At 47.2% G+C, this 25646-nt stretch overlaps 1 protein-coding gene across 1 annotated transcript in view; it reads left to right on the top strand.

Annotated features, from left to right (window-relative positions):
* Positions 1-24840, top strand: part of ING5 (inhibitor of growth family member 5) — an 80308-nt gene extending 55468 nt beyond the window's left edge. Inside the window, exons 7-8 of the mRNA XM_075340846.1 lie at positions 13242-13303; positions 15289-24840. Coding sequence (XP_075196961.1) covers positions 13242-13303; positions 15289-15325 — 99 coding nt within the window. The 3' untranslated portion in view covers positions 15326-24840. The remainder of the gene's footprint in view (positions 1-13241; positions 13304-15288) is intronic.
* The last annotated feature ends 806 nt before the right edge of the window (positions 24841-25646 follow it).

Genomic DNA, 25646 nt, shown 5'->3' with positions numbered 1-25646 from the left:
AGTCCCACCTTACAAGCGTCCGCTGGAACCCTGGGATCTTAACAGGGTGCTAACGGCTCTTCAGAAACCACCTTTCGAGCCGATGCGGGATGTCTCTCTCTATCACGCCTTTCGCAGAAGGTGGCCTTCCTAGTGGCAGTCACATCACTTCGGAGAGTGTCTGAGCTAGCAGCGCTGTCATGCAAAGCCCCCTTCCTGGTGTTTCACCAGGATAAGGTGGTTCTGCGTCCGGTCCCGGAATTTCTCCCTAAGGTGGTATCCCCTTTTCATCTCAATCAGGATATCTCCTTACCTTCCTTTTCTTTGTCGCTCTATTGGGAGACCCAGACAATTGGGTGTATAGCTACTGCCTCCGGAGGCCACACAAAGTATTACACTTAAAAGTGTAAGGCCCCTCCCCTTCTGCCTATACACCCCCCCGTGGGATCACGGGCTCCTCAGTTTTCATGCTTTGTGCGAAGGAGGTCAGACATCCACGCATAGCTCCACTGTTTAGTCAGCAGCAGCTGCTGACTATGTCGGATGGAAGAAAAGAGGGCCCATACTAGGGCCCCCAGCATGCTCCCTTCTCACCCCACTTTTGTCGGCGGTGTTTGTTAAGGTTGAGGTACCCATTGCGGGTACGGAGGCTGGAGCCCACATGCTGCTTTCCTTCCCCATCCCCTTAGGGCTCTGGGTGAAGTGGGATCTTATCGGTCTCCAGGCACTGAGGCCGTGCTCCATCCACAGCCCCTGGGAATCTGCTGGACATGGAGCGGAGTATCCTCAGGGACATGGCCCTGCTACGTTGAGGTACTCTGTGTCCCCGTGGGGACCGCGCACAGACACACGGCAGCACTGCTGGGTGTGTTAGTGCGCCAGGGACGGTGGCGCTGCCCGCACTGGTGCCATCGCACACTACAGCGTAGCTGGGTGTGTTAGAGTATTGGGGGACTACCGCGCTAACCGCCGCTGCCATTTTTATCTCAGGCGCGGCTGGGACTTGTGGTGCGCCGGGGACTTCCGCGCCGACCAGGGCTTATATGCCGGCCGCGCTTATCACTCTAGTCCCCGGCTTGTGCGGCCTAGTCTCACTTCGTTACCGCCCACAGGCCTGCCAGTCAGGGTAAGGGCGTGACGCTGTACAGCACGGCAGCGCTGAGAGCTGGAGTATGCTTTGCATACTCCACCCCTCTCACTGTGTACACTGTGAAACCGGATTCCCGCACTTTCTGGGGCACGCCCACGGCCTCCTCCTCTACACAGGACGCCGGCAGCCATTCATGTCAGTTTTTTCTGTGGCTGAGAAAAGAGACAAGTTTGGGAAGACCCTGGCAGGGATTCTGATGGTCACACAACCGCTGTGAGCGGGCGGTAACCAGCACCTGTGGTGCTGACCCCACTAGTGCCGAAGTGCACATATAGATATATGCTTGTACGCTATACATTGCACTGTTCGGTCGCACTTTTGTATTTTGGCTATATACCCTCCTTGATGTTCGGGGGAGATAACAGCATATCGTCTGTGAAAAACAAGGGTGCAGAAGCACAGGTTTTCTATACAGCCTGTACAGCATGTACGGCTATACTGCCGGCAGGTTACACGGACCCCCATTGTATGCAATGCTCGGCCCCTGTGGCACGTACTCAGCCGGAGTCTCTGCTAATGGTCCAGGTGATGGGGACGGAGTTTGCTGTATTTACTGATAGACTTTCTGAGACTATGGCTATGATACTAGAAGCCTTGCAGTCCAGACAGGTCTCTCAGACCATGGGCACTGTTGATTCATTGCCCCCTGGTCCCCCCCCCCCAGTTGGTACAACAAGGTGCTCCGGGAGTGTCTACATGGATCCCAGGGTGAGGGGTCTGACTCGGACCGCAGTCCCAGACCCCCTAAGCGACCTCGCTGGGAGCATCCCTCGACATCACCGCATTATTCAGGGTCTCAGCATGGGGACTCTCTCTATGATGAGGCGGAGGTATCTGATCAGGATTCTGATCCTGAGAACGTTCTCTACCTGGATACACCTGATTGTGACACCGTAGTGAACGATCTTACGGCGTCCATCAATCAAATGTTGTTTTTTTTCTCCCTCAGCTCCTACGCCTGAGGAGTCAGCTTCTCAGCAGGAGAAGTTCCGTTTCAGGTTCCCCAAGCGTACATTGAGTACGTTTCTGGATCACTCTGACTTCAGGGAGGCGGTCCAGAACCACCAGGCTTGTCCAGATATCGTTTTTTCCAAGCGCCTTAAGGATACACGTTATCCCTTCCCTTTTGACGTTGTCGAGGGCTGGGTTCAGTGTTCCAGTGTGGACCCTCCTATCTCCAGCGGCTAAATCCTTAGTTGCAGCGGAAGATATGGCTTCACTCAAAGATGCCGCTGACAGACAGATGGAGCTCTGGTTGAAATCCATCTATGAAGCTATTGGCGCGTCTTTTGCTCCAGCTTTCGCAGCCGTCTGGGCGCTCCAAGCGGTCTCAGCGGCTCAAGCGCAAATTGAGGCAGTCACACGTACATCTGCGCCGCAGACTGTGTCTTTAACTTCTCAAACGTCAGCGTTTGCGTCATACGCCATTAATGCTGTCCTGGACTCGGCGAGCCGGAAGGCAGTTGCGTCCGACAATTCAGTGGTAATACGCAGAGCCTTGGGGTTGCGGGAATGGAAGGCAGATTCTGCTTCCAAAAAAGTGCTTAACCAGTTTGACAATCTCTGGCGACCGCTTGTTTGGTGAGCGACTGGATGAAATCATCAAACAATCCAAGGGAAAGGATACATCTTTTCCTCAAGCTAAACCGAACATACCCCAATAGAGGAGGGGACAGTCGAGGTTTCGGTCCTTGCGGGGCGCGGGCAGGTTCAATTCACCTCGTCCAATAGGCCTCAGAAGGATCAGAGGAATTCCGATTCATGGCGGCCTAAATCACGTCCTAAAAAGACCGCCGGAGGTACCGCCACTAAGGCGGCTTCCTCATGACTTTCGGTCTCCTCACACCGCATCCTCGGTCGGTGGCAGGCTCTCCCGCTGTTGCGACACCTGGCTGCCACAGGTAAAAGACCGTTGGGTGAGAGACATTTTGTCTCACGGTTACAGGATAGAGTTCTCCTCTCGTCCTCCGACTCGATTCTTCAGAACATCTCCGCCTCCCAAGAGAGCCGAGGCTCTCAGGCAAGCGGTGTGCACTCTGAAGGCAGAAGGAGTGGTGGTCCCGGTTCCTTTTCAGCAACAGGGTCACGGTGTTTACTCCAACGTGTTTGTGGTCCCAAAAAATGACGGGTCTTTCCGTCCGGGCAACAGACACGTAAAAACCAGGCGGTTCCGGAGGAATCCCTCCGCTCCGTCATCGCCTCAATGTCCCAAAGAGATTTCCTTGCATCGATCGATATCAAGGAGGCTTATCTCCACGTGCCGATCGCTCCGGAGCATCAGCGCTTCCTGCGGTTCGCCATAGGAGACGAACACCTCAGTTCGCGGCACTGCCTTTCGGCCTGGCGACAGTCCCGCGGGTTTTCTCCAAGGTCATGGCAACAGTAGTAGCGGTCCTCCACTCTCAGGGACACTTGGTGATTCCTTGCCTAGACGATCTGCTTGTCAAGGCACCCTCTCAAGGGGCATGCCAACTCAGCCTCAACGCTACTCTACAGATTCTCCAGAGCTTCGGGTGAATCATCAATTTTCCAAAGTCAAATCTGACACCGGCACAATCGCTGACATATCTGGGCATGGAATTTCATACCCTATCGGCGATGGTGATATTTCCGCTGGACAAACAGCGGTCAATGCAGTCAGGGTTGCACAATGGGACATCCTTAGCAAATGGGACAGTAAGTCGGCGTTTCTCGACAGAAACGTCTCCCTCTCTCAGGCAACCAAAGATTTTCTTCGGTGGTGGCTTTTCCCCACTTCATTGTCGACGGGGAAATCCTTCCTATCCCCATCCTGGGCGGTGGCCACGACGGACGCGAGTCTGTCCGGGTGGGGAGCAGTGTTTCTCCACCACAGGGCTCAGGGTACGTAGACTCAGCAAGAGTCCTCCCTTCAGAACAATGTTCTGGAGATAAGGGCAGTGTATCTTGCCCTAAAAGCTTTCCAGCAGTGGCTGGAAGGCAAGCAGATCCGAATTCAGTCGGACAACTCTACAGCGGTGGCTTACATCAATCACCAAGGAGGAACACGCAGTCGGCCAGCCTTCCTGGAAGTCCGGCGGATTTTGACGTGGGTGGAAGCCACGGCCTCCACCATATCCGCAGTACACACCCCGGGCGTAGAAAACTGGGAAGCAGACTTTCTCAGTCGCCAGGGCATGGACGTAGGGGAAAGGTCCCTTCACCCGGACGTGTTTCAGGAGATCTGTTGCCGCTGGGGGATGCCGGACGTCGACCTAATGGCGTCTCAGCACAACAACAAGGTCCCGCCATTCATGGCACGGTCTCACGATCACAGAGCTCTGGCGGCAGACGCCTTCGTTCAGGATTGGTCGCAGTTTCAACTCCCTTTTGTGTTCCCACCTCTGGCAATGTTGCCCAGAGTGTTACGCAAGATCAGGTCCGACTGCCGCCGCGCCATCCTCGTCGCTCCAGACTGGCCAACGAGGTCGTGGTACCCGCATCTGTGGCATCTCACGGTAGGCCAACCGTGGGCACTACCAGACCGACCAGACTTGCTGTCTCAAGGGCCGTTTTTCCATCTGAATGCTGCGGCCCTCAACCTGACGGTGTGGCCATTGAGTCCTGGATCCTAGCATCTGCAGGGTTATCTCAAGAGGTCATTACCACTATGAGACAGGCCAGAAAACCCACATCTGCCAAGATCTACCACAGAACGTGGAAGATATTCTTATCTTGGTGCTCTGCTCAGGGAGTTTCTCCCTGGCCAATTGCCTTGCCTACTTTCTTTGTCGCTCCATTGGGAGACCCAGACAATTGGGTGTATAGCTATTGCCTCTGGAGGCCACACAAAGTATTACACTTAAAAGTGTAAGGCCCCTCCCCTTCTGGCTATACACCCCCAGTGGGATCACTGGCTCACCAGTTTTGTGCTTTGTGCGAAGGAGGCAACACATCCACGCATAGCTCCACTTTTTAGTCAGCAGCAGCTGCTGACTATGTCGGATGGAAGAAAAGAGGACACATATAGTGTCCCCAGCATGCTCCCTTCTCACCCCACTGTATGTCGGAGGTGTTTGTAAGGTTGAGGTACCCATTGCGGGTACGGCGGCAGGAGCCCACATGCTGATTCCTTCCCCATCCCTTTTTACAGGGCTCTGGGTGAAGTGGGATTTACCGGTCTCCAGGCACTGAGACCGTGCTCCATCTACAGCCCCTGGAGAAGATGCTGGATGGAGCGGAGTACATCAGGGACATGGCCCTGCTTCCTCAAGGTACTCTGTGTCCCCGTGCATTTGGCGCTCACACCGCAGCATGCTGGGTGTTGTAGTGCGCCGGGGGACATCAGCGCTGCGGCGCCTGTGCCATGGCCTCATTCAGCTTTGCTGAAGCAGGCTCACTTATGGGAATTGGTCGCGCCGGCCGCTGGGACTGCGGCGCGGCTGGCACTTGTAGTGCGCCGGGGACTTCAGCGCGGCCTGCGCTTTTACGGCGGCCGCGCTGATAACTAGAGTCCCCGGTTTTTGCGGCCTGCTTCCGTTCGTTCCCGCCCCCAGACCTGCCAGTCAGGAGAGGGGCGGGACGCTGGCCACTTCCAGGAATCGGTCGCGCCGGCCGCTGGCAGCGGCGCGGCTGGCACTTGTGGTGCGCCGGGGACTTCAGCGCGGCCCGCGCTTTTACGGCGGCCGCGCTGATAACTAGAGTCCCCGGCTTTTGCGGCCTGCTTCCGTTCGTTCCCGCCCCCAGACCTGCCAGTCAGGAGAGGGGCGGGACGCTGGCCACTTCTATGAATAGGTCGCGCCGGCCGCTGGAACTGCGGCGCGGCTGGCACTTGTGGTGCGCCGGGGACTTCAGCGCGGCCCGCGCTTTTACGGCGGCCGCGCTGATAACTAGAGTCCCCGGCTTTTGCGGCCTGCTTCCGTTCGTTCCCGCCCCCAGACCTGCCAGTCAGGAGAGGGGCGGGACGCTGGCCACTTCTATGAATAGGTCGCGCCGGCCGCTGGAACTGCGGCGCGGCTGGCACTTGTGGTGCGCCGGGGACTTCAGCGCGGCCCGCGCTTTTACGGCGGCCGCGCTGTTAACTCGAGTCCCCGGCTTCTGGGCCTAGTCTCCCTTCGTTACCGCCCACAGCCCTGACAGTCAGGGTAGGGGCGTGACGCTGCATAGAGCAGAGCTGAGAGCTGGAGTATGTTTTGCATACTCCACCCCTCTCACTGTGTGCACTGTGAATCCGGATTCCCGCACTTTCTCAGGCACGCCCACGGCTTCCTTCTCTACAAGGACACCGGCAGCCATTAGTGTCAGTTTCTGTACGATACAGAGACAAGTGTGGAAGACCCTGGCATTCTGATAGTCACACAATCGCTGTAACAGGCGTTAAGCAGCACCTGTGGTGCTAACCCCACTAGTGCAGAAGTGCACTTATAGATATGCTTGTACTATATACATTGCACTGTTTGGTCGCACGTTGTATATACCCTCCTGGATTATGCGGAGGAGTTATCAGCATATTCTCTGTGTAAAACAAAGGTGCAGAACCACATGTTTTTCTATACAGCTGGTACAGCATGTACGGCTATATTCTGAGACTATGGCTATGATACTAGAAGCCTAGCAGTCCGGACATGTCTCTCACAATATGGGCACTGTTGAATCATTGATCCATGGCCCCCCTCAGTGTGAATAACTAACAGCTCCGGGAATGTCACACGCATCCCAGAGTCACGGCTCTGCACGGACGTCAGTCCCAGACAGCCTAAGTGGGCTCGCTATGAGCGGCCTCGGTTTCATCAGGGTCCTAACAGAAGGACTCGCTGTGTAATGAGGCGGAAGTAGCGGCTCAGGATTCTGATCCTGAGACCGCTCTCAATCTGGATACACCTGATTGTGACGCCATAGTAAATAATCTTATAGCGTCCATCTATAGAATGTGGGTTATTTCTCACAGCTCCTCCAGTGGAGGAGTCAGCTTCACGTATTTTTCTGGACCACTCTGCCTTCAGAGAGGCAGTCCAGGAACACCACGCTTATCCAGATATGCGCTTCTCCAAACGGCTTAGGATACACGTTATCCCTGTCCCCTGACTTGGTCAAGGACTGGACCCAATGTCCCGAGCGGCATCCTCCAATCTCCAGGCTTGTAGCTAGATCCATAGTTGCAGTGGGAGATGGAACTGCAAACTCAAAGATGCCACTGACAGACAGATGGATCTCTGGTCGAAAGCCATCTATGAGGCTGTCGGCGCACCGTTGGCTCCGGCATTCTCTCCCTTGGGGCACTCCAAGCTATTTCAGCTTGTCTTACACAGATTGACACGGTTACACGTACATCTGTGCCGCAGGTGGCATCCTTAACCTCTCAAATGTCTGCATTTGTTTCTTACGCGATTCAGGTTGTCCTGGACTCTGCGAACCGTGCGGCGGTAGCCTCCGCTACTCCGTGTTTTTAAGCAGAGCCTGGTCTGCTCGTTAAGTGAATGGAAGGCAGATTCTGCTTCCAAAAAAGGTTGCCTAACCAGTTGCCTTTTTCTGCTGACCGACTGTTTGGTGAGCGTTGGATGTAACCATCAAACAGTCCAGGGGTAAGGATTCATCCTTTCCTCAGCCCGGACACAACAAACCCCAACAGAGCAAGAGGCAGTCGGGGTTTTCGGCCTTTTCGAGGCTCGGGCAGGTCCCATTTTTCCTCGTCCAATGTGGACTCAAAAGGATCAGAGGAGCTAAGATTCTTAGCGGGCTCAGTCTCGCCCAAAAAAGCGACAGTCTGAAAACCCGCTTCCAAGGCGGCTTCCTCATGACTTGCGGCCTCGGTCGGTAGCAGGCTCTCCCGCCTTGGCGATATTTAGCTGCCATAGGTCAATGACCATTGAGTGTGAGACATTCTGTCTCACGGGTACAGGATAGAGCTCACTTCTCGTCCTCCAACTCGATTCTTCAGAATTTCTCCACCTCCCGGCCGGGCCGCTGCTCTTCTGCAAACAGGGTGCACTCTATAGGCAGAAAGAGTGATGACCCCCGTTCCTCTTCAGGAACAAGGTCACGGTTTTTACCCCAAATTCTTTGCGGTACCTATAACAACGGGCCGTTCCGTCCCGTTCTGGATCTAAAAATGCTCAGCAAGCTCGTGGACACCAGGCGGTTCCGGATGGAATCCCTCCGCCATGTCATCGCCTCAAGGTCCCAAGGATATTTCCTAGCATCATTAGGCATCAAGGATGCTTATCCACACGTGCCGATTGATCCAGAGCACTAGCGTTTCTACGCTTCGTTATAGGAGACGAACACCCTCTGTTCGTAGCTCTACCTTCCGGCTAGCGACAGTCCAACTGGTCTTCGCCAAGGTCAGGGCAGCAGTAGTCACAGTCCTGCACTCTCAGGGTCACTCTGTGGTCCCGTATTTAGACGATCTACTTGTCAAGGCACTCTCTTAGGAAACATGCCAACACTGCCCGAACGTTGCGCTGGAGACTCTCTAGAGTTTTGGGTGGATCATCAACTTTTTAAAGTCAGATCCGACCCCGACCCTATCGATAACATATCTAGGCATAGAGTTTCTTACTCTCTCAGCGATAGTGAAGCTGCCGCTAGACAAACAGCATTCACTACGGGCTGCAAGCTCTTCTTTAAGAACCAGTCGCACACATTGAGACGCCTCATGCACTTCCTACGTAAGATGGTAGCAATGGAGGCAGTTCCTTTCGCGCAGTTTTACTGCGTCCACTACAATGGGACATTCTCCGCCAATGGGACGAGGAGTCGACGTCCCTCAACAGAGTCGTCGTTCTTTCTCAGGCGGCCAAGGAATCTCTACGGTGGTGGCTTCTTCTCACCTCTTGGTCAAAAAGAAGGTCCTTCCTATCCCCGTCCTGGGCGATAGTTACGACAGACGCGAGTCTATCAGGGTGGGGAGCAGTTTTTCTCCACTACAGCGCTCAGGGTACGTGGACTCAGCAAGAGTCCACTCTTCAGATCAATGTTCTTGAACACAGAGCAGTGTATCTTGCCCTACAATCCTTCCAACAGCGGCTGGAAAGCAAGCATATCCGACTTCAGTCGGACAGCTCCACAGCGGTGGCATACATCAACCACCAAGGAAGAACGCGCAACCGGCAAGCCTTCCAGGAAGTCCGGCAGGTTCTGATGTGGGTGGAAGACACGGCATCCACCATATCCACAATTCACATCCCAAGTGTGGAAACTAGGAAGCTGACTTCCTAAGTCGCTGAGGTGTGGCCGAAAGAGTATGGTCTCCTCACCCGGACGGGTTTCAGGAGATCTGGCGCCGCTGACAGAGGCCGGACGTCGATCTAATGGCGTCACGGCACAACAACAATGTGCCAGCTTCATGGCACGGTTTCACAATCATCGAGCTCTGGCGGCAAACGCCTTAGTTCAGCATTGGTCGCAGTTCCAGCTACCTTAGGTGCCACCTCTGGCATTGTTGCCCAGAGTACTGCGCTAGATCAAGACCGACTGCGGCCGCGCCATCCTCGTCGCTACAAATTGGCCGAGGATGTTGTGGTACTCGGTTCTGTGGTGCCTCACGGTAGGCTAACCGGGGGCACTACCAGACCAATCAGACTGGCTGTCTCAAGGGCCATTCTTCTATTGAATTCTACGGCCCTCAACCGGCTCGTCTCTTAGGAGAGTTTCCGAGCTAGCAACGCTCTCATACAAACTCCCTTCCTGGTCCTTCACCAGGACAGGGTAGTTCTGCGTCCGGTTCCGGAATTTCTCCCTAAGGTGGTATCCCATTTTCATATCAATCAGGATATCACCTCACCTTCTTTGTGTCCTCGTCCAGTCCATCAATTTCAGAAAGATTTGCATCTGTTGGTTCTGGTGAGAGCACTCAGGTTCTACTTCCCGCATGGCGCTCCTGCGCCACCCGGATGCACTCTTTGTCCTTGTCGCTGGTCGGCGTAAACAGTCGCAAGCTTCCAGATCCACCCTTGCTCGGGGGCTCGAGGAACCAATTCTTGAAACCTACAGTTCTACTGGGCTTCTGGTTCTCTCAAGGCCGAAGGCCCATTCTACCAGAGCCGTGGGTGCATCCTGGGCATTACGGCACCAGGCTACGGCTCAGCAGGTGTGTCAGGCACCCACCTGGTCGAGTCTACTTACTTTTACCAAGCATTATCAGATGCATACCTACGCTTCGGCAGACGCCAGCCTAGGTAGATAAGTCATTCAGGCGGCGGTTGGCCACCTGTAGGAGAGGGCCGTTTGACGGCCCTATCATGAGGTATTCTTTTACCCACCCAGGGATTGCTTTTGGACATCCCAATTGTCTGGGTCTCCCAATGGAGCGACAAAGAAGAAGGGAATTTTGTTTACTTACCGTAAATTCCTTTTCTTCTAGCTCCAATTGGGAGACCCAGCACCCGCCCTGTTTTCTCGGGGTTTTTCTGTTTTTTCGGGTACACATGTTGTTCATGTGGTATGGTTCAGTTCTCCGATGTTTCCTCGGATTGAATTGGTCTTTAAACCAGTTATTGGCTTTCCTCCTTCTTGCTTTGGCACTAAAACTGGTGAGCCAGTGATCCCACTGGGGGTGTATAGCCAGAAGGGGAGGGGCCTTACACTTTTAAGTGTAATACTTTGTGTGGCCTCCAGAGGCAATAGCTATACACCCAATTGTCTGGGTCTCCCAATTGGAGCTAGAAGAAAAGGAATTTACGGTAAGTAAACAAAATTCCCTTCTTCTTTCCTTCCTGCAATCCGGTTTGGAAAAAGGTTTGTCGCTCGGCTCCCTTAAGGGACAAATCTCAGCGCTCTCTGTATTTTTTTTTCAGAAGCGCCTAGCAAGACTTCCTCAGGTACGCACGTTCCTGCAGGGGGTTTGCCGCTTAGTCCCTCCTTACAAACGGCTGTTAGAACCCTGTGATTTGAACAGGGTGCTGATGGTTCTTCAGAAACCACCATTCGAGCCTATGAGGGATTTTTCTCTCTCACGTCTTTCGCAGAAAGTGGTTTTCCTAGGAGCAGTCACTTCACTTAGGAGAGTGTCTGTCGGGGCAGCATTGTCGTGCAAAGCCCCCTTCCCGGTGTCTCACCAGGTCAAGGGGTTCTGCGTCCGGTTCCGGAATTTCTCCCTAAGGGGGTATCCCCCCTTTCATCTCAGTCAGGGTATCCCCGTACACTCTGTTTGTCGTCATCTAGTTCACCAATGTGAAAAGGATTTGCACTTGATTAGATCTGGTGAGAGCACTCAGACTCTACATCGATCGTACGGCGTCCCTGCGCCGCCCGGATGCACTCTTTGTCCTTGTCGCTAGCCAGCGTAAAGGGTCGCAGGCTTCCAAATCAAGCCTGGCTCGGTGGAACAAGGAACCAATTCTCGAGCTTATCGTTCTGCTGGGCTTACGGTTCACTCAGGGCTGAAGGTCCATTCTACCAGAGCTGTGGATGAGTCCCGGGCTTGAGGCACCAGGCTACGGCTCAGCTTGTGTGTCAGGCGGCTACCTGGTCCAGCCTCCACACTTTCACGAAACACTATCAGGTGCATACCTATGCTTCGGCGGATGCCAGCATAGGCAGACGAGTCCTTCAGGCGGCGGTTGCCCACCTGTAGGAAGGGGCCGTTTTACGGCTCTATTACGAGGTATTATTTTACCCACCCAGGGACTGCTTTTGGACATCCCAATTGTCTGGGTCTCCCAATAGAGCGACAAAGAAGAAGGGAATTTTGTTTACTTACCGTAAATTCCTTTTCTTCTAGCTCTAATTGGGAGACCCAGCACCCGCCCCTGTTTTTTTTTGTGTACACATGTTGTTCATGTTGAATGGTTGCAGTTCTCCGATATTCCTTCGGATTGAATTTGCTTAAACCAGTTTATTGGCTTTCCTCCTTCTTGCTTTTGCACTAAAACTGAGGAGCCCGTGATCCCACGGGGGGTGTATAGGCAGAAGGGGAGGGGCCTTACACTTTTAAGTGTAATACTTTGTGTGGCCTCCGGAGGCAGTAGCTATACACCCAATTGTCTGGGTCTCCCAATTAGAGCTAGAAGAAAAGGAATTTACGGTAAGTAAACAAAATTCCCTTCTTTGCCCTCATCCAGTTCACCAATGTGAAAAGGATTTGCACTTGTTAGATCTCGTGAGAGCACTCCGGCTCTACATTTCTCGCACGGCGCCCCTGCGCCGTTCGGATGCGCTCTTTGTCCTTGTCGCTGGCCAGCGTAAGGGGTCGCAGGCTTCCAAGTCAACCTTGGCTTGGTGGATCAAGGAACCGATTCTTGAAGCCTACCGTTCTTCTGGGCTTCCGATTCCTTCAGGGCTGAAGGCCCATTCTACCAGAGCCGTGGGTGCATCCTGGGCATTGCGGCACCAGGCTACGGCTCAGCAGGTGTGTCAGGCGGCTACCTGGTCGAGTCTGCACACTTTCACGAAACACTATCAGGTGCATGCCTATGCTTCGGCAGATGCCAGCCTAGGTAGGCGAGTCCTTCAGGCGGCGGTCGCCCACCTGTAAGAGGGGGCCGTTTTTCGGCTCTTTTTATCGAGGTATTCTTTTACCCACCCAGGGACTGCTTTTGGACGTCCCAATTGTCTGGGTCTCCCAATGGAATTCCTTTTCTTCTAGCTCCTATTGGGAGACCCAGCACCCGCCCCTGTTCCCTTCGGGCTGTTGGTTGTTCTTTTGTGTACACATGTTGTTCATGTTGAATTGTTCTTTTGGTTCATGGTTTCAGTTCTCCGAACATCCTTCGGATTGAATTTACCTTAGACCAATTTATAAGTTTCCTCCTTCCTGCTTTTGCACCAAAACTGAGGAGCCCGTGATGCACGGGAGGGTGTATAGGCAGAGGGGAGGGGTTACACTTTTTAAAGTGTAATACTTTGTGTGGCCTCCGGAGGCAGAAGCTATACACCAATTGTCTGGGTCTCCCAATAGGAGCTAGAAGAAAAGGAATTTACGGTCAGTAAACAAAATTCCCTTCTTTTGGGGTTTTTTTTGTTTTTTTTTTATCAATTTTATATCAATGAGCACAATAGTGTCAGTCTTCTGCCTACCAAAGGAACATGTTTCGTTTTTTTTTTTTTTTTTTGTTTTTTTTTTTATTATATAGATAGATAGATATATTGCAAAAGAAAACAAAAAAATATATAATTTAGGCATGGATCATAGTAACACAAAATCATTTGTCTTTAGTGTCCCATTGAATGGTTTCACTTTGCCTGTGTACATCTCACCACTAAGCCAAAAGGAAAATGGTAAGGATGACCGTTTTACATTTGCTAACAGTTTAGTAATATCTGCTTTTATATAACTATTAAGTTACATAAGCTGCAGTGTAACCTTCTCCGTTGACACTGCTATTTAGTAATTTTTTTTTTCCCCACCATACATAGAGAGGGGGATATGATGTATATGGGTTTTTAATGGGGCTCAACCTTTTTACAATTGTCTGATATATCTCCTATAATAGAAATGATGAGTATTACTTTTTACCTACTGTCAATTGCTTCTCAATCAGTCATTATCCTTTCCATCCTCGAGTATATTCACATGTAGAAGGTTTGTTTCTGCAGCTAAAATCCGTTGTCTGGATGGGAAAATAATTGTTTAAAAGAACTGAGAGTTCTCAGTGGATGATACCATCTTTTCAGTTACCCATTAAAAAGGTAATAGCAGTTTTCCAGACTACTCAGGTCTGTTAATCAGGCTCAGTATAACACAAAATCTGAAGAGTCACATATTTATACACAACAGGACATAGAATGGAGCAGTAAAAAAGACAAGTTACGTGAAGCAGAACTATCAGTATGGAAAATGGACAATCAATTGTAGCAGTCAATACTAAGGGTGGTGTCACACACAGCGACGACGACAACGACGTCGCTGCTACGTCACCATTTTCTGTGACGTTGCAGCGATGTCCCGCCGCTGTCGCTGTGTGTGACATCCAGCAACGACCTGGCCCCTGCTGTGAGGTCGCCGGTCATTGCTGATTGTCCAGCTTCATTTTTTTGGTCGTCGCTCTCCCGCTGTGACGCACACATCGCTGTGTGTCACAGCGAGAGAGCAACGAAATGAAGCGAGCAGGGAGCAGGAGCCGGCATCTGGCAGCTGCGGTAAGCTGTAACCAGGGTAAACATCGGGTAACCAAGGGAAGACCTTTCTCTGGTTGCCTGATATTTACCTTCGTTACCAGCGTCCGCCACTCTCGCTGCCAGTGCCGGCTCCCTGCTCTCTGCACATGTAGCTGCAGTACACATCGGGTAATTAACCCAATGTGCACTGTAGCTAGGAGTGCAGGGAGCCAGCGCTACGCAGTGTGCGCGGCTCCCTGCTCTCTGCACATGTAGCACAGCGACGTGTGTCGTTATGATCGCTGCTGCTTCTGCTGTGTTTGACAGCTAAGCAGCGATCATAATAGCGACTTACAAGGTTGCTGTTGCGTCACAGAAAATGGTGACGTAACAGCGACGTCGTTGTTGCTGTCGCTATGTGTGAACCCAGCTTAATAGTTTATAGATAAGGAGTGTGAAAGTTTTATTGACCTCTGATTGGGGTCTGGTCCAGAGCTGTGATGCCCCAGATGCTCTGAGGAGCACATTTCTTAATTGATGTAAAAAGACATGAATCCATGTGACGAACCCATGTGACGCATTCATTCCTGCTCTGAATGTGTCAAAGGTCATCAGACCATCTGGGGCATCACAGCTCTGGACCAGACCTCAAGAGGTCAATAAAACTTTCACACTCCTTCTCTATGAACTGCTGCAATATTTACTCCCACAACTTTTTGTCCCCTTGCTATACTGATTGTTCTGCTTCACATAACTTGTCTTATTTACTGCACTATTCTATGTCCTGTTGTGTATAAATATGTGACTCTTCAGATTTTGTATTATACTGAGCCTGATGAAGAGACCTGAGCAGTCTCTAAAGCTTGCTATTATTACCATCTTTTCAGTTAGCCATTAAAAGGTATCAACCACTGAGGACTCAGTTATTTTAAACCAATTTTTTTTTTTTAATCTCTACTGGCTAACACGGTTCAAAGCTATGTTACCTGTATCATTGTCTGGATGGGGTCATTTCTGTAGCTAAAATTTGTTGCCTGGATGGGGCTCTTTCTGTAGCTAGTAAATGAGTTAATGAATTTCTGCAAGTCCTACAGACATGAATGTGAGAGTCCTACTAACCCCTTTATTACCCCTTTCACAGAGTAATTTTTTTTTTCTCCCCCCAGGTTCTGTCCACGCTGCACTCAGGAGCGAAAGAAATAAAAACTCCATCACAACTCAGATTCATCCTTATTACCACCTACTTTTTGCATCATCCCGTTTTTTTTTTTTTGACGGCTTCCTAAAGATTAAACGTGGAAGCAACAGATTGCCTCTTCCCAAAATCTACAACCCTCTTCCTAGGGAGAGTAGAGTTGCACTTTTGGATTGGTACTGCTATAATTTTTGTTTATTGTTTATTTTTTAATCTTTGTTCATCTTATGTTACTGGAGGGAAGAGCAAAGTAAAGTGAGCGTGTCTTACTCCATCATTTCTACTTAACCATACCATGAAGTCTATGTATGGTTAATGGAACGCACGTTTCACTATGAAAATAAAATGTGATAACTTGTAAATTCGTTGTATAGGGACACTCTGTAAGACACAATATGTGCAAGTGCTGACTGGAAAATTAAAGCAACAAATGTACACCAAATTTTTGTATTAATGTTCCATCTGGTGTACAACGTCCAAAAGCCTAATAAATCCAGTGTATGTGGGGAGGGGGGTTATGTATGTGTATGTATTGTGGCTGTGGCTTATGGCTTGGGACCTTTTTAAGCCACGTTCCTGCGTTGCCTAGCTGCTTTTATTTTTTCCACAGCTCAAGCAAAGAGAATGCGTGATTTTTTTTTTTTTATGAAAACTCATGCCCACTGTGCAGTTAAAGATGCTGTGCTCAGCCTTTTTTTTTTTATTTTTTTGTTTTTAATTTTTTTGTGGTTATTGCCCCACAGACCTTCTTTGCCCTCTCTATAGCCCCTTATGGGTTATGCATTTAAACAAAACTTGCCTGAAGTTGCAGAAATGCCTATATGAATTTAACCCTATGGGTTTTTCTTGGCATATAAAATTGCATGTGATTGTAAAAACTGGATTATAACAGTGCCGTGATTTAATATATTACTGTAAAAAAGAGGGGGGAACAAACTTGAACCCGTAAAACCTTACAGTGGTCAAAACTCACTTGAAAGGGTGATGGGGGGGGGGGGATTCAAATATGCACCTGTTATAGGGCCCCTAAAAAAGCAGCCATGTTATGGTTGTTGAAAACCAGCTTTGTATGTATAATTGCACTAAAAGACATGTTATTTTATACAGACGAGCGCTGCATATTAATTGGCCACGATCACTATCTGTATAACCCTAGCCTAATCCAGCAATCCGGAATGATGGGGTCCCGAGAATGTGTGTGTGTGTGTGTGTGTGTGTGTGTGTGTGTGTGTGTGTGTGTGTGGTCGTGTGTGTGTGTGTGGTCTTACAGTTACCACTTCATGTGATTTTGGACAAAGAGGCACTGGGTAGCCCATTATAAGGCCTCCATGGGCCGGTTTCACACTTCTTTAACATTCAGGCTCCAATTAGGAACTGCGATGTCTGGAGCAGCCCCGTGTCTCCTGACCCAAAGCTGTCAGTCTCCTATAAATCTAAGCGGCCTTTTGGGTTTGGAGTCCCATAGCCGGTCCGGACATCATGGTTTTTACTTAGACCATGAAAGTGAGCAGTGTGAAACCAGCCTTACTTTCTGAACAATCAAGGTGTAAACATGCGTTACCCCTGTAAAGCAATGCGATTCTCCAGTCACAAGCGCACATATTGTGTCTTATTCAAGAGTGCTCTCTGATAATGTGATCCTGGCATATTCTTACAGTGCAATTGAGCCATTTTGTGCGATAATTCCTTGTACAAGAGATTTCAGTAGTTTTCTGTCCCTTAAAGCGGAGTCAGACTTCAAGAACATTAATCCACATAGTGCTGCCGCAATATTAGCTTCTTTACATACTGTTGACAATCCACATGCGGCATTAGCCCCCAAAAATGAAGACCTCGCTGTAGAGGTGACGGCTCGCTACAAATGGGAAGTTTCCAAATCTGAAAGGGGTAATTTCTATAAATGGTGGCAGTGCTGTGTTGTATTCTAACATGTCACCCGGCTCGCTTGGTTCACTTGCAATGCACCAAAGATCTATATCAAATCCACTTTGATTGAAAATATATTTTAAATAGAGGTATACAGAGAAGATAAAGATGTGGATAATATATTTGATTATAGAAGCCAATGAATTAATGTATGACACTGCTTCTGGGGGGCGTGGGTGTAGCTGCCCCACTGAAAGATTCCTCTATATTGTATCAGAGTGCCAGTTTTATTTTTACATGTAAATACAAAAGATGTATATCTATATGGAGATCAGAATATATGTATAAATCGGCTATCATGGGCAATAGGAATTTTGCCAAGATTGTTGTTCATTTGAAAAGATGTGAAATCATTTATTTAGAGGGCTTCCATGTGGGACTGGTCTGAAGTAAAGTTATATATTCTATACCTCGATGCCTCCTATTTTCACCAGATTTCCTAGTTTGTTTTTTGACCATTGCACTTGTTCTAGATCATCTGTATAAAAGCAGATCTGTCACCAGATGGTACAATATGAGGTGCATACGTTATGTCTAATGGGTACTTTGCACACTACTACATCGCAAGCCGATGGTAGCGATGCCGAGTGCGATAGTCCCCGTCGCAGCTGCGATATCTTGTGATAGCTGCCGCAGCGAACATTATCGCTACGGCAGCTTCACATGCACTTACCTGCCCTGCAACGTCGCTCTGGCCGGCGAACCGCCTCCTTCCTAAGGGGGTGGGTCGTGCGGCGTCACACGGCAGGTGGCCAATAGAAGCAGGGGGGCGGAGATGAGCGGGACGTAACCATCCCGCCCACCTCCCTTCCGCATTGCAGCCGGGACGCAGGTAAGGCGATGTTCCTCGCTCCTGTGGCTTCACACACAGCGATGTGTGCTGCCGCAGGAACGAGGAACATCGTCGTAACATCGGTCCTTCCGAAATTATGGAAATGACCGACGCTACACCGATGATACAATTTCGACGCTTTTGCGCTCATTAACCGTAGTAAAAAGGATTCACATACTCCGATGTCGACAGCGACACCGGATGTGCATCACTTTCGATTTGACCCCACCGACATCGCAGCTGCGATGTCGTAGTGTGCAAAGTACCCCTTAGACTTGATGAAACTAGTGTACTTAAATATTTTATGGAAAAATGGCTGTTTATATCTCATGAAAGTTTCCCTGCTTAATATTAAAATGGGCTATAGCAGGACTTATACAATGATTATTTTATTGGCTATTTTCACACAGTTTTTCAAGGTGGTTTTGGAGCAGAAAAGACACCGTGTGCACATTGGCTCTGGAATTCTTAAATTGACATGTAATTTCAAGGTACACCAGCCTCATCAGGTCTAGGAAATTTCCGTATTTTATTCCCACCATTTAGGACATGTCTTACTATAAGATGCACCCCAGGTTTAGATAGCTAAAAATATGAAAATTTCCTGATAATGAAAACTTCTGTGATGTTGGAGAGATTGGGATCACTAATTGTTATGGCCTAGGGTAGAATAAGGCGGTAATAGATCTTTAGTGTTTCTCCACAATGTGTATAAGGCTGTGTGCGCACGTTGTGCTTTTTCATGCGTTTCCGCAGTGTTTTAAACTGCATCGTAAATGCATGCGTTCTGCGTCCCCAGCAAAGTCTATGAGAATTAAGCAAATTCCATACGCACGTTGCTTTTTAAAACCCAGCGTTTTGGATGCCAAATTTTTGACAATCGATGCGTTCTAAAAAGCAACATGTCACTTCTTTTGTGCGTTTTTGGATGCTTTTCCCTGTCTAAGGGAGAGGAAGCATCCAGAACGCATCCAAAACGCAGCGTTTTGGATGCTTTTTGAAACGCACATGCAGTGACAAAACGCAGATTGTTTGTCAAGCCAGAACGCAATGTGCGCACATACCCTTAAACACATACAGCTTTATAGTGCACACAGTATATACACTCCCTGTACAGCGCACACTTCCACATTACATGCACCCTCAGCTTGCTGTGTGTATGTATATGTACATGCAGCCCACACACTGTATGTACTCTACTACATTTTGAAGTAACCACATTACCCGAGAAGTCCTTCATCTAGTCAGCACCTGCAGCATTGGTCCTATTTTAGTGATGTCTGTCCTGCTCTGGTCTGGTCAGTGTTGGCCAGTCAGTGAGAGAAATCTTCTCAGTGATCGGGAAGGATTGTGCGTCAGAATTATCCGTGGTCATAGCTGCCTCCGGACTAATAACACATATTGTAAAGCAAGAAAAAATAAATCTGATCTTATAATCCAACTGATCTGATAGTTAATAATGTATGCAGTTTGTATTGTACAATCTGATAACAAATCCTATTTGAAGTATTGCTCCAATACATTTATATTGATGATCTATCTTCAGAATAGGTCCTCAATATCAGATCGTACGGGTTTATCTTTCCCACTGATCAGCTGTTCCTGAAGCTGCTGGTGGGCGGATGTTCATTGTGAAGATAAAAAACCCAGTTCCATCTACTGTGTAGCGGCGGCTGCCGGGTACTGTGGATCGACTCCCATTCATTTGGATACAGGTGAAAATGCAGTACCCGGCTGTGACTGCTAAACAGTTGATGAAGCTGTGCTGTTCGGCTTTGCTAACATCCAAAACCAGATGATTAGTGGTAGTGCTGGTTTCCAGATCTAACACGATATATTGATGGCATAAACCTAGGTGAGGTCCTCAGTATAAGAGTGCAGTCACACAGCCGTATAACACTGACAACCATTACATTGCCCGGACTGGCGACTCTCCTGACCTGAGCATATCTATGTATTTCTGTGTGGCTATCACACTCACGTCAGGAGAGCCACCAGCCAGTCCCAAGCATTGTGATGCAATTGTTGTACGTGTTAGGCTAGTTTCACACATCCGGCTTTTTGCCGGTTTGCCGGATTCGGCGCACTCCAGTACAGTGTATACAGTACAATGGCAGCGCGACAAGCTCCGGTCACATGCTGTCATGTGACCGGAGCATGTGACCTGGAAGTTGACGCGCTGCCATTGTACTGTATCATACTGTACTGAAGTGGTGAAAGCCGGATGTGTGAAACTAGCCTTATATGGCCATGTGACTGTACTCTAAAAAGTAATGGAGCAACCCTTTTTAAGGCCTTGTTCGGACAGGTATATTGTGTCACTGTTTAAAGGTATATCTCAGATTACATATGGCTTTACTGATCAAAACTCTATAGCTCCTTTATGGGGCTGTAAGTTCAGTTTGGTAGGACTGTCTGCATGAGGCCGTAAGTAGGTTAAACAGATGAAATTTATATATGCTATATGTTTTAATATTTGACATTTATTGCAATTTTTTTTTTCTTTTTATCAGTTGTTCGGACAAAACTAAAATGTTTAATATCTTCCAAATTAGCCCTCAACAGGCTTCCTGTTTTAGGTTATTAAAAAGAAGTTACACAGAATCCTACGAATGAGAGCACGCTTACATTTCTGTAGAACATCCATCATGCATCATTTTAAAACAATAATTTTTTGATCTTGCATGTTTAAAAGTCCTTCTGTATAATCAATGGTATTTTTGGATCATTTTAAATATATAATTTTTTTTTTCCTTTACTTCTTGTCCATGCATTTTGGAAGACTTTTGGAGAAAAATGCCAGAAAAAAAATTATCTACAACCAAATTTTAAAACACTAAAAAAAAGTAGACCTAAAATATCTGGTCTCAGAATATATATATATATATATATATATATATATATATATATATATATATATATATATATAATATATTTTTTTCTCATGGAATGGGTAGAGAAGGGCCGCTTCCTTTTAGATAAGACCCAATAGAAATTTCATAAGTCTCTGTTGCAGTCTTTAAAGGAGTCGTAGCAAGAAAATCAATAGGGTACTGTTAAAACGTATTGGTTGGTTGGGATTTGACAATTAGTACCCTCCAATGATCCAATATGTAATATATCACCTAGGGGGTATCTCATATAATTGGTGCATCTTCTGTAACAAATTTGAACCTCTGATTTCAATCAATTTTATCAAACAATTTTGTAAGTTTTGGCTTAATATTCAATCCTGGTGAGAACTTAAGCTTTTATGCAGTTCATCACGTACTGTAAGTCGCAGGAGTAATGAAGTAACAAAATGATGTAAAATTGATCTTCTTAAAAGGAATTGTTCTATGAAAAATTTCCATTGGCATCTAGTATGCCACAATTTCTTTCCCCAGTAAAATCCATATTGTGAGGAGGGAAAGGCAGCATAAATTAAAACGCTAAAATAAGCAGCCACATGCTATAAATGGCTGGTCACACAACGCAATATTCTTTTTTTTTTTTTTTTTAATTTTCTAATGTTATTAAATATTCCCAACATTTACATGAATTGTCTACAGAAGTAGAAGATATTATCTGACCTTGAAATGTATTACTTTTGTAGACTTGCAGAAACCATAATATTTCCCACCATAATGGCTGTGTTTAGTGACTGGTCTTTTAGGCTATGTCCATACTTGTGATGGGGTTTCCATTTATTATACCAACCAATGTCTCCATTGATTTTGTATGGCAAATACCAACCGTGTCCAACAGACTGCACTTACATGTTTCAAATGTCAGAACCTTGTAATCTTTAATCTTGATTAGGTCTCTTTACTTACAAGTCTGCTATTTGTACCCTATTGTATATTTTTTTTCTTATAAAAAGCTGTTAAATAGTCATTTGTTCATTTATTAGGCTTGTCTGGACCCACATTGATCTCTGAGCAGGTCCTGCAAATTGTTATGCACTTTGCCAATAACCTGCCGCATATTGGGACAGCCTAAAAGTCATTCTAAGCTTTCCAGATACACTAGGCAGGGTGTTGAGTAGCCACTTATGGCAATATGAGGCTGGCCGATAAGATGCATATTTGGCCAGGCCGAGCCTGTGTTTTGGGTATGTTCACATGGAGTTTATTAATGTTGCTTTTGAATTTTGATCTGCTTCAAAATCCACGTTGAAAAAATAATCTGTGTGCATTTACCTTTATGGGAAACTTGGCAGCCATCAATAGTTATGTCTATACTTCTCTTTACTAAGGCATTACAACATGTACAGGGGGGAATATAATATAGCACCAGGGCAGACTCTATAAGTTATCCTTATAACACAGGGAAGTATTCACATCCTGAGATATTACAATAGCCTATCTTTGTGGATGAATCTTTTCAGTGCTTGTTAAAACCAGCACGTTTGCAATTTACTGGTTATTAATATTTGCAGTTGTTCGAGCTTGTTGCCAATAACACTGACCATTGCTGCTGTCACGCTTGTAAGCACTACACTAAAGCTGGCGGAGGTAACAGGCCATTCCAGCGATCATGGCTTACTTCAAAACTGCGCTTACAAGCTGAATAGAAAAGAGCTTGTCATCACTGCACATGTTCTAGCAGCAGTGGTGGTCTGTCTCCAAGGCAACAAGTTGTAAACAAGAGAAAAGTGTTACTAGCTCTCAAGAATGGCTGACATTTTTAATAAGCAATACATTTCAAAATTGCTTCTATTTCCAAGCACTTACTGACAATATCTGATGGGAATAACTCTTTAACATTGTTTCCTACTTTTCTATCATTTGCACTGGCCAGTCTGCAAGGCCAAAACCACTGAGGTGTCATTGTTGCACAGCAAAGACTGGTTCGAAGCAGAATGTGCTTTTAATCTTTGACTGTTTACATTAGAAATCTATGTATAAAGAAAAATATTAATTTTTTTGCAACATTTCATAAGTAAAATCTGCACAATGTTGTATAATTGTAGCTATTTTGCTTTATTCCTGTATGCATTTTTGGTTACATATTTCTGTATGTGATTTCATTGTGGGAGGAGGAGGGGCAAATGCGATGCTCTGCCATGGAAGCTCAGCAACTTTTGGGGACTGTTTAGCAGTAAGGGTCTGTTCACACTAGCATTGCGGCTTCCATTTACAAAAGCAGTGGTCATTTTGACCTATTTTCTGTTGGTGGGCCCCTGAAAACCCTGATGGAACTGTAGCATATTAATGAGCAGGGCTTGAGCAGCAAACTAGATTTTGAAAATGTTCATTTGGCACAGATCCACAGTGCCACAGCTTTCCTACCAGAGGCCTTAAGGCCCCGTCACACACAGAGATAAATCTTTGGCAGATCTGTGGTTGCAGTGAAATCATGGACATATTGTTCCATTTGTACACAGCCACAAACCTGGCACTGATTGTCCACAATTTCACTGCAACCACAGATCTGCCAAAGATTTATCTCTGTGTGTGACAGGGCCTTTAGGGTATGCTCACATTAGCATATAGCATCCGATGATTCTCTCATGCGAGAGAATCAGACACGATATGGCAATGACATGGCTCAGACTCTGCTGCGAGTGTAAGCCAAGTGTCATTCACTAAGATCCAATTCTCTCATATACAAGAACTTGAGCACAGGGAGAAGATGTAGAGATTAATTTCTCCATCTTTTCCATTGTCTGCGTATCAGACTGTACTTGGATGTTAGATGAGCACATTCTGATGCTTTGCATGCAACCATTGACTTGAATGGGTGCGCGCTGTCCGATATACGCTGCCAATCGCGGCATGCAGCAATTCTTTTTCATGCTGAATCTGCATCAGAAATAAAAAATGCTGGTCAGCACTGCTCTATATAATATAACATTGGAGCAAGTGCTATCTGATAAAACGTTATTGCTATTGTGAGCGAACCCTAAGGCCATGTGCGTACGCTGCGGATTTGCTGCACTCAATTCCCCAGCAAAACCTATGTGTTTGAAAAAAATGCTTTGCGCACACTGTGGGTTGGTTTTTTTTTTTTTTTGTTTGTTTTTTTATTTATACCCACGGATGTTCCGCTGCGGAATTAATGAGCATGTCCCTTCTTTTCTGCAAGTACCTGCGGATTTTGCCATAGATAATTGGTAAAAATCCGCAGGGACCAACTTGCAGAAAATCTGTGGCAAATCTGCAAAAAAAAACGCAACAAACCGTGGCAAAACCGCATGCAGTTTTTGTGCGGTTTTTTTTTTACCGCGGATGCGGGATTCTTTCAGAGGGTCCATTTTTTTCCTAAGAAATAGCCACTTTCTAGTGCGCACATGGCCTAAGACAGTATTCTTTAATTTCAGTTTTGACCCTGCATCTAGATTCCAACTAGTAGGAACCCATATAAGCCCTTACGTCAATGTCTAAACCATCAGGACCCACCATGTGCATGTTTTGTTTTCCCTATTACATGTCCCTACAGGCACATGCGGTAGTACCATTCATTCATCTTGGTAGCACATATTCTTTTGCTTCCATTCAGGTTATGTTCTAAAGTGTGACTGTAGTAGAAGTCTGAATGTCTCTGTTATTGTGATGATATATTTAAAGCTATATCTGTGACCAAAGTTCTGGCGTGATATTACGTGATGGAATATAATAGTCCTGTTAACAGAATGTAAACTATATGTATTTTCTTTCTGCAGGTTTTATAGGTGGGTGGTTACAATCTGTTAATGTATGTTTCCACCTTCTTGAGAAATATTGTATTTGATTTGCAAGGATAATAGAGCGGATTTATTAAACCAATATGAAATATAAACCTACATGCACATCGTTCCTCCCTTGTTTCTTACTTTACACTTTTTTAATTTAAACACACTATATATAATGGATAGCGACTATTTTTTTTTTTTCCCCAAAATTATTAAAGGAGATCACTCGACCCCCCCCTCCCCCTCCAAGTTATATACTATATTTTATTTTTATTTTTTCGAGACCCCCTTTAATATCTATTTCGGAGAATGGAAAAAAAAATCTATGAATTTTAGTAGGAAATCTTTGCTGCTGTTCCTATGTTCTTGTTCTCCTTCTCCTTGTTCTTGTTCTCCTTCTCCTCGTTCTTGTTCTCCTTCTCCTCGTTCTTGTTCTTCTCCTCGTTCTTGTTCTTCTCGTTCTTGTTCTTCTTCTTGTTCTTCTCCTCGTTCTTCTCCTCGTTCTTCTCCTCCTCGTTCTTGTTCTTTTCCTCCTCGTTCTCGTTCTTTTCCTCCTCGTTCTTGTTCTTTTCCTCCTCGTTCTTGTTCTTTTCCTCCTCGTTCTTGTTCTTTTCCTCCTCGTTCTTGTTCTTTTCCTCCTCGTTCTTGTTCTTTTCCTCCTCGTTCTTGTTCTTTTCCTCTTCGTTCTTGTTCTTTTCCTCCTCGTTCTTGTTCTTTTCCTCCTCGTTCTTGTTCTTTTCCTCCTCGTTCTTGTTCTTTTCCTCCTCGTTCTTGTTCTTTTCTTCCTCGTTCTTGTTCTTTTCCTCCTCGTTCTTGTTCTTTTCCTCCTCGTTCTTGTGCTTCTCCTCGTTCTTGTGCTTCTTCTCCTCGTTCTTGTGCTTCTTCTCCTCGTTCTTGTTCTTCTTCTCCTCGTTCT

Source organism: Anomaloglossus baeobatrachus, chromosome 3 (genome assembly GCF_048569485.1).
Source record: "Anomaloglossus baeobatrachus isolate aAnoBae1 chromosome 3, aAnoBae1.hap1, whole genome shotgun sequence".
Taxonomy (NCBI): Eukaryota; Metazoa; Chordata; class Amphibia; order Anura; family Aromobatidae; genus Anomaloglossus; species Anomaloglossus baeobatrachus.
This window is presented reverse-complemented; position numbering and strand designations above follow the sequence as displayed.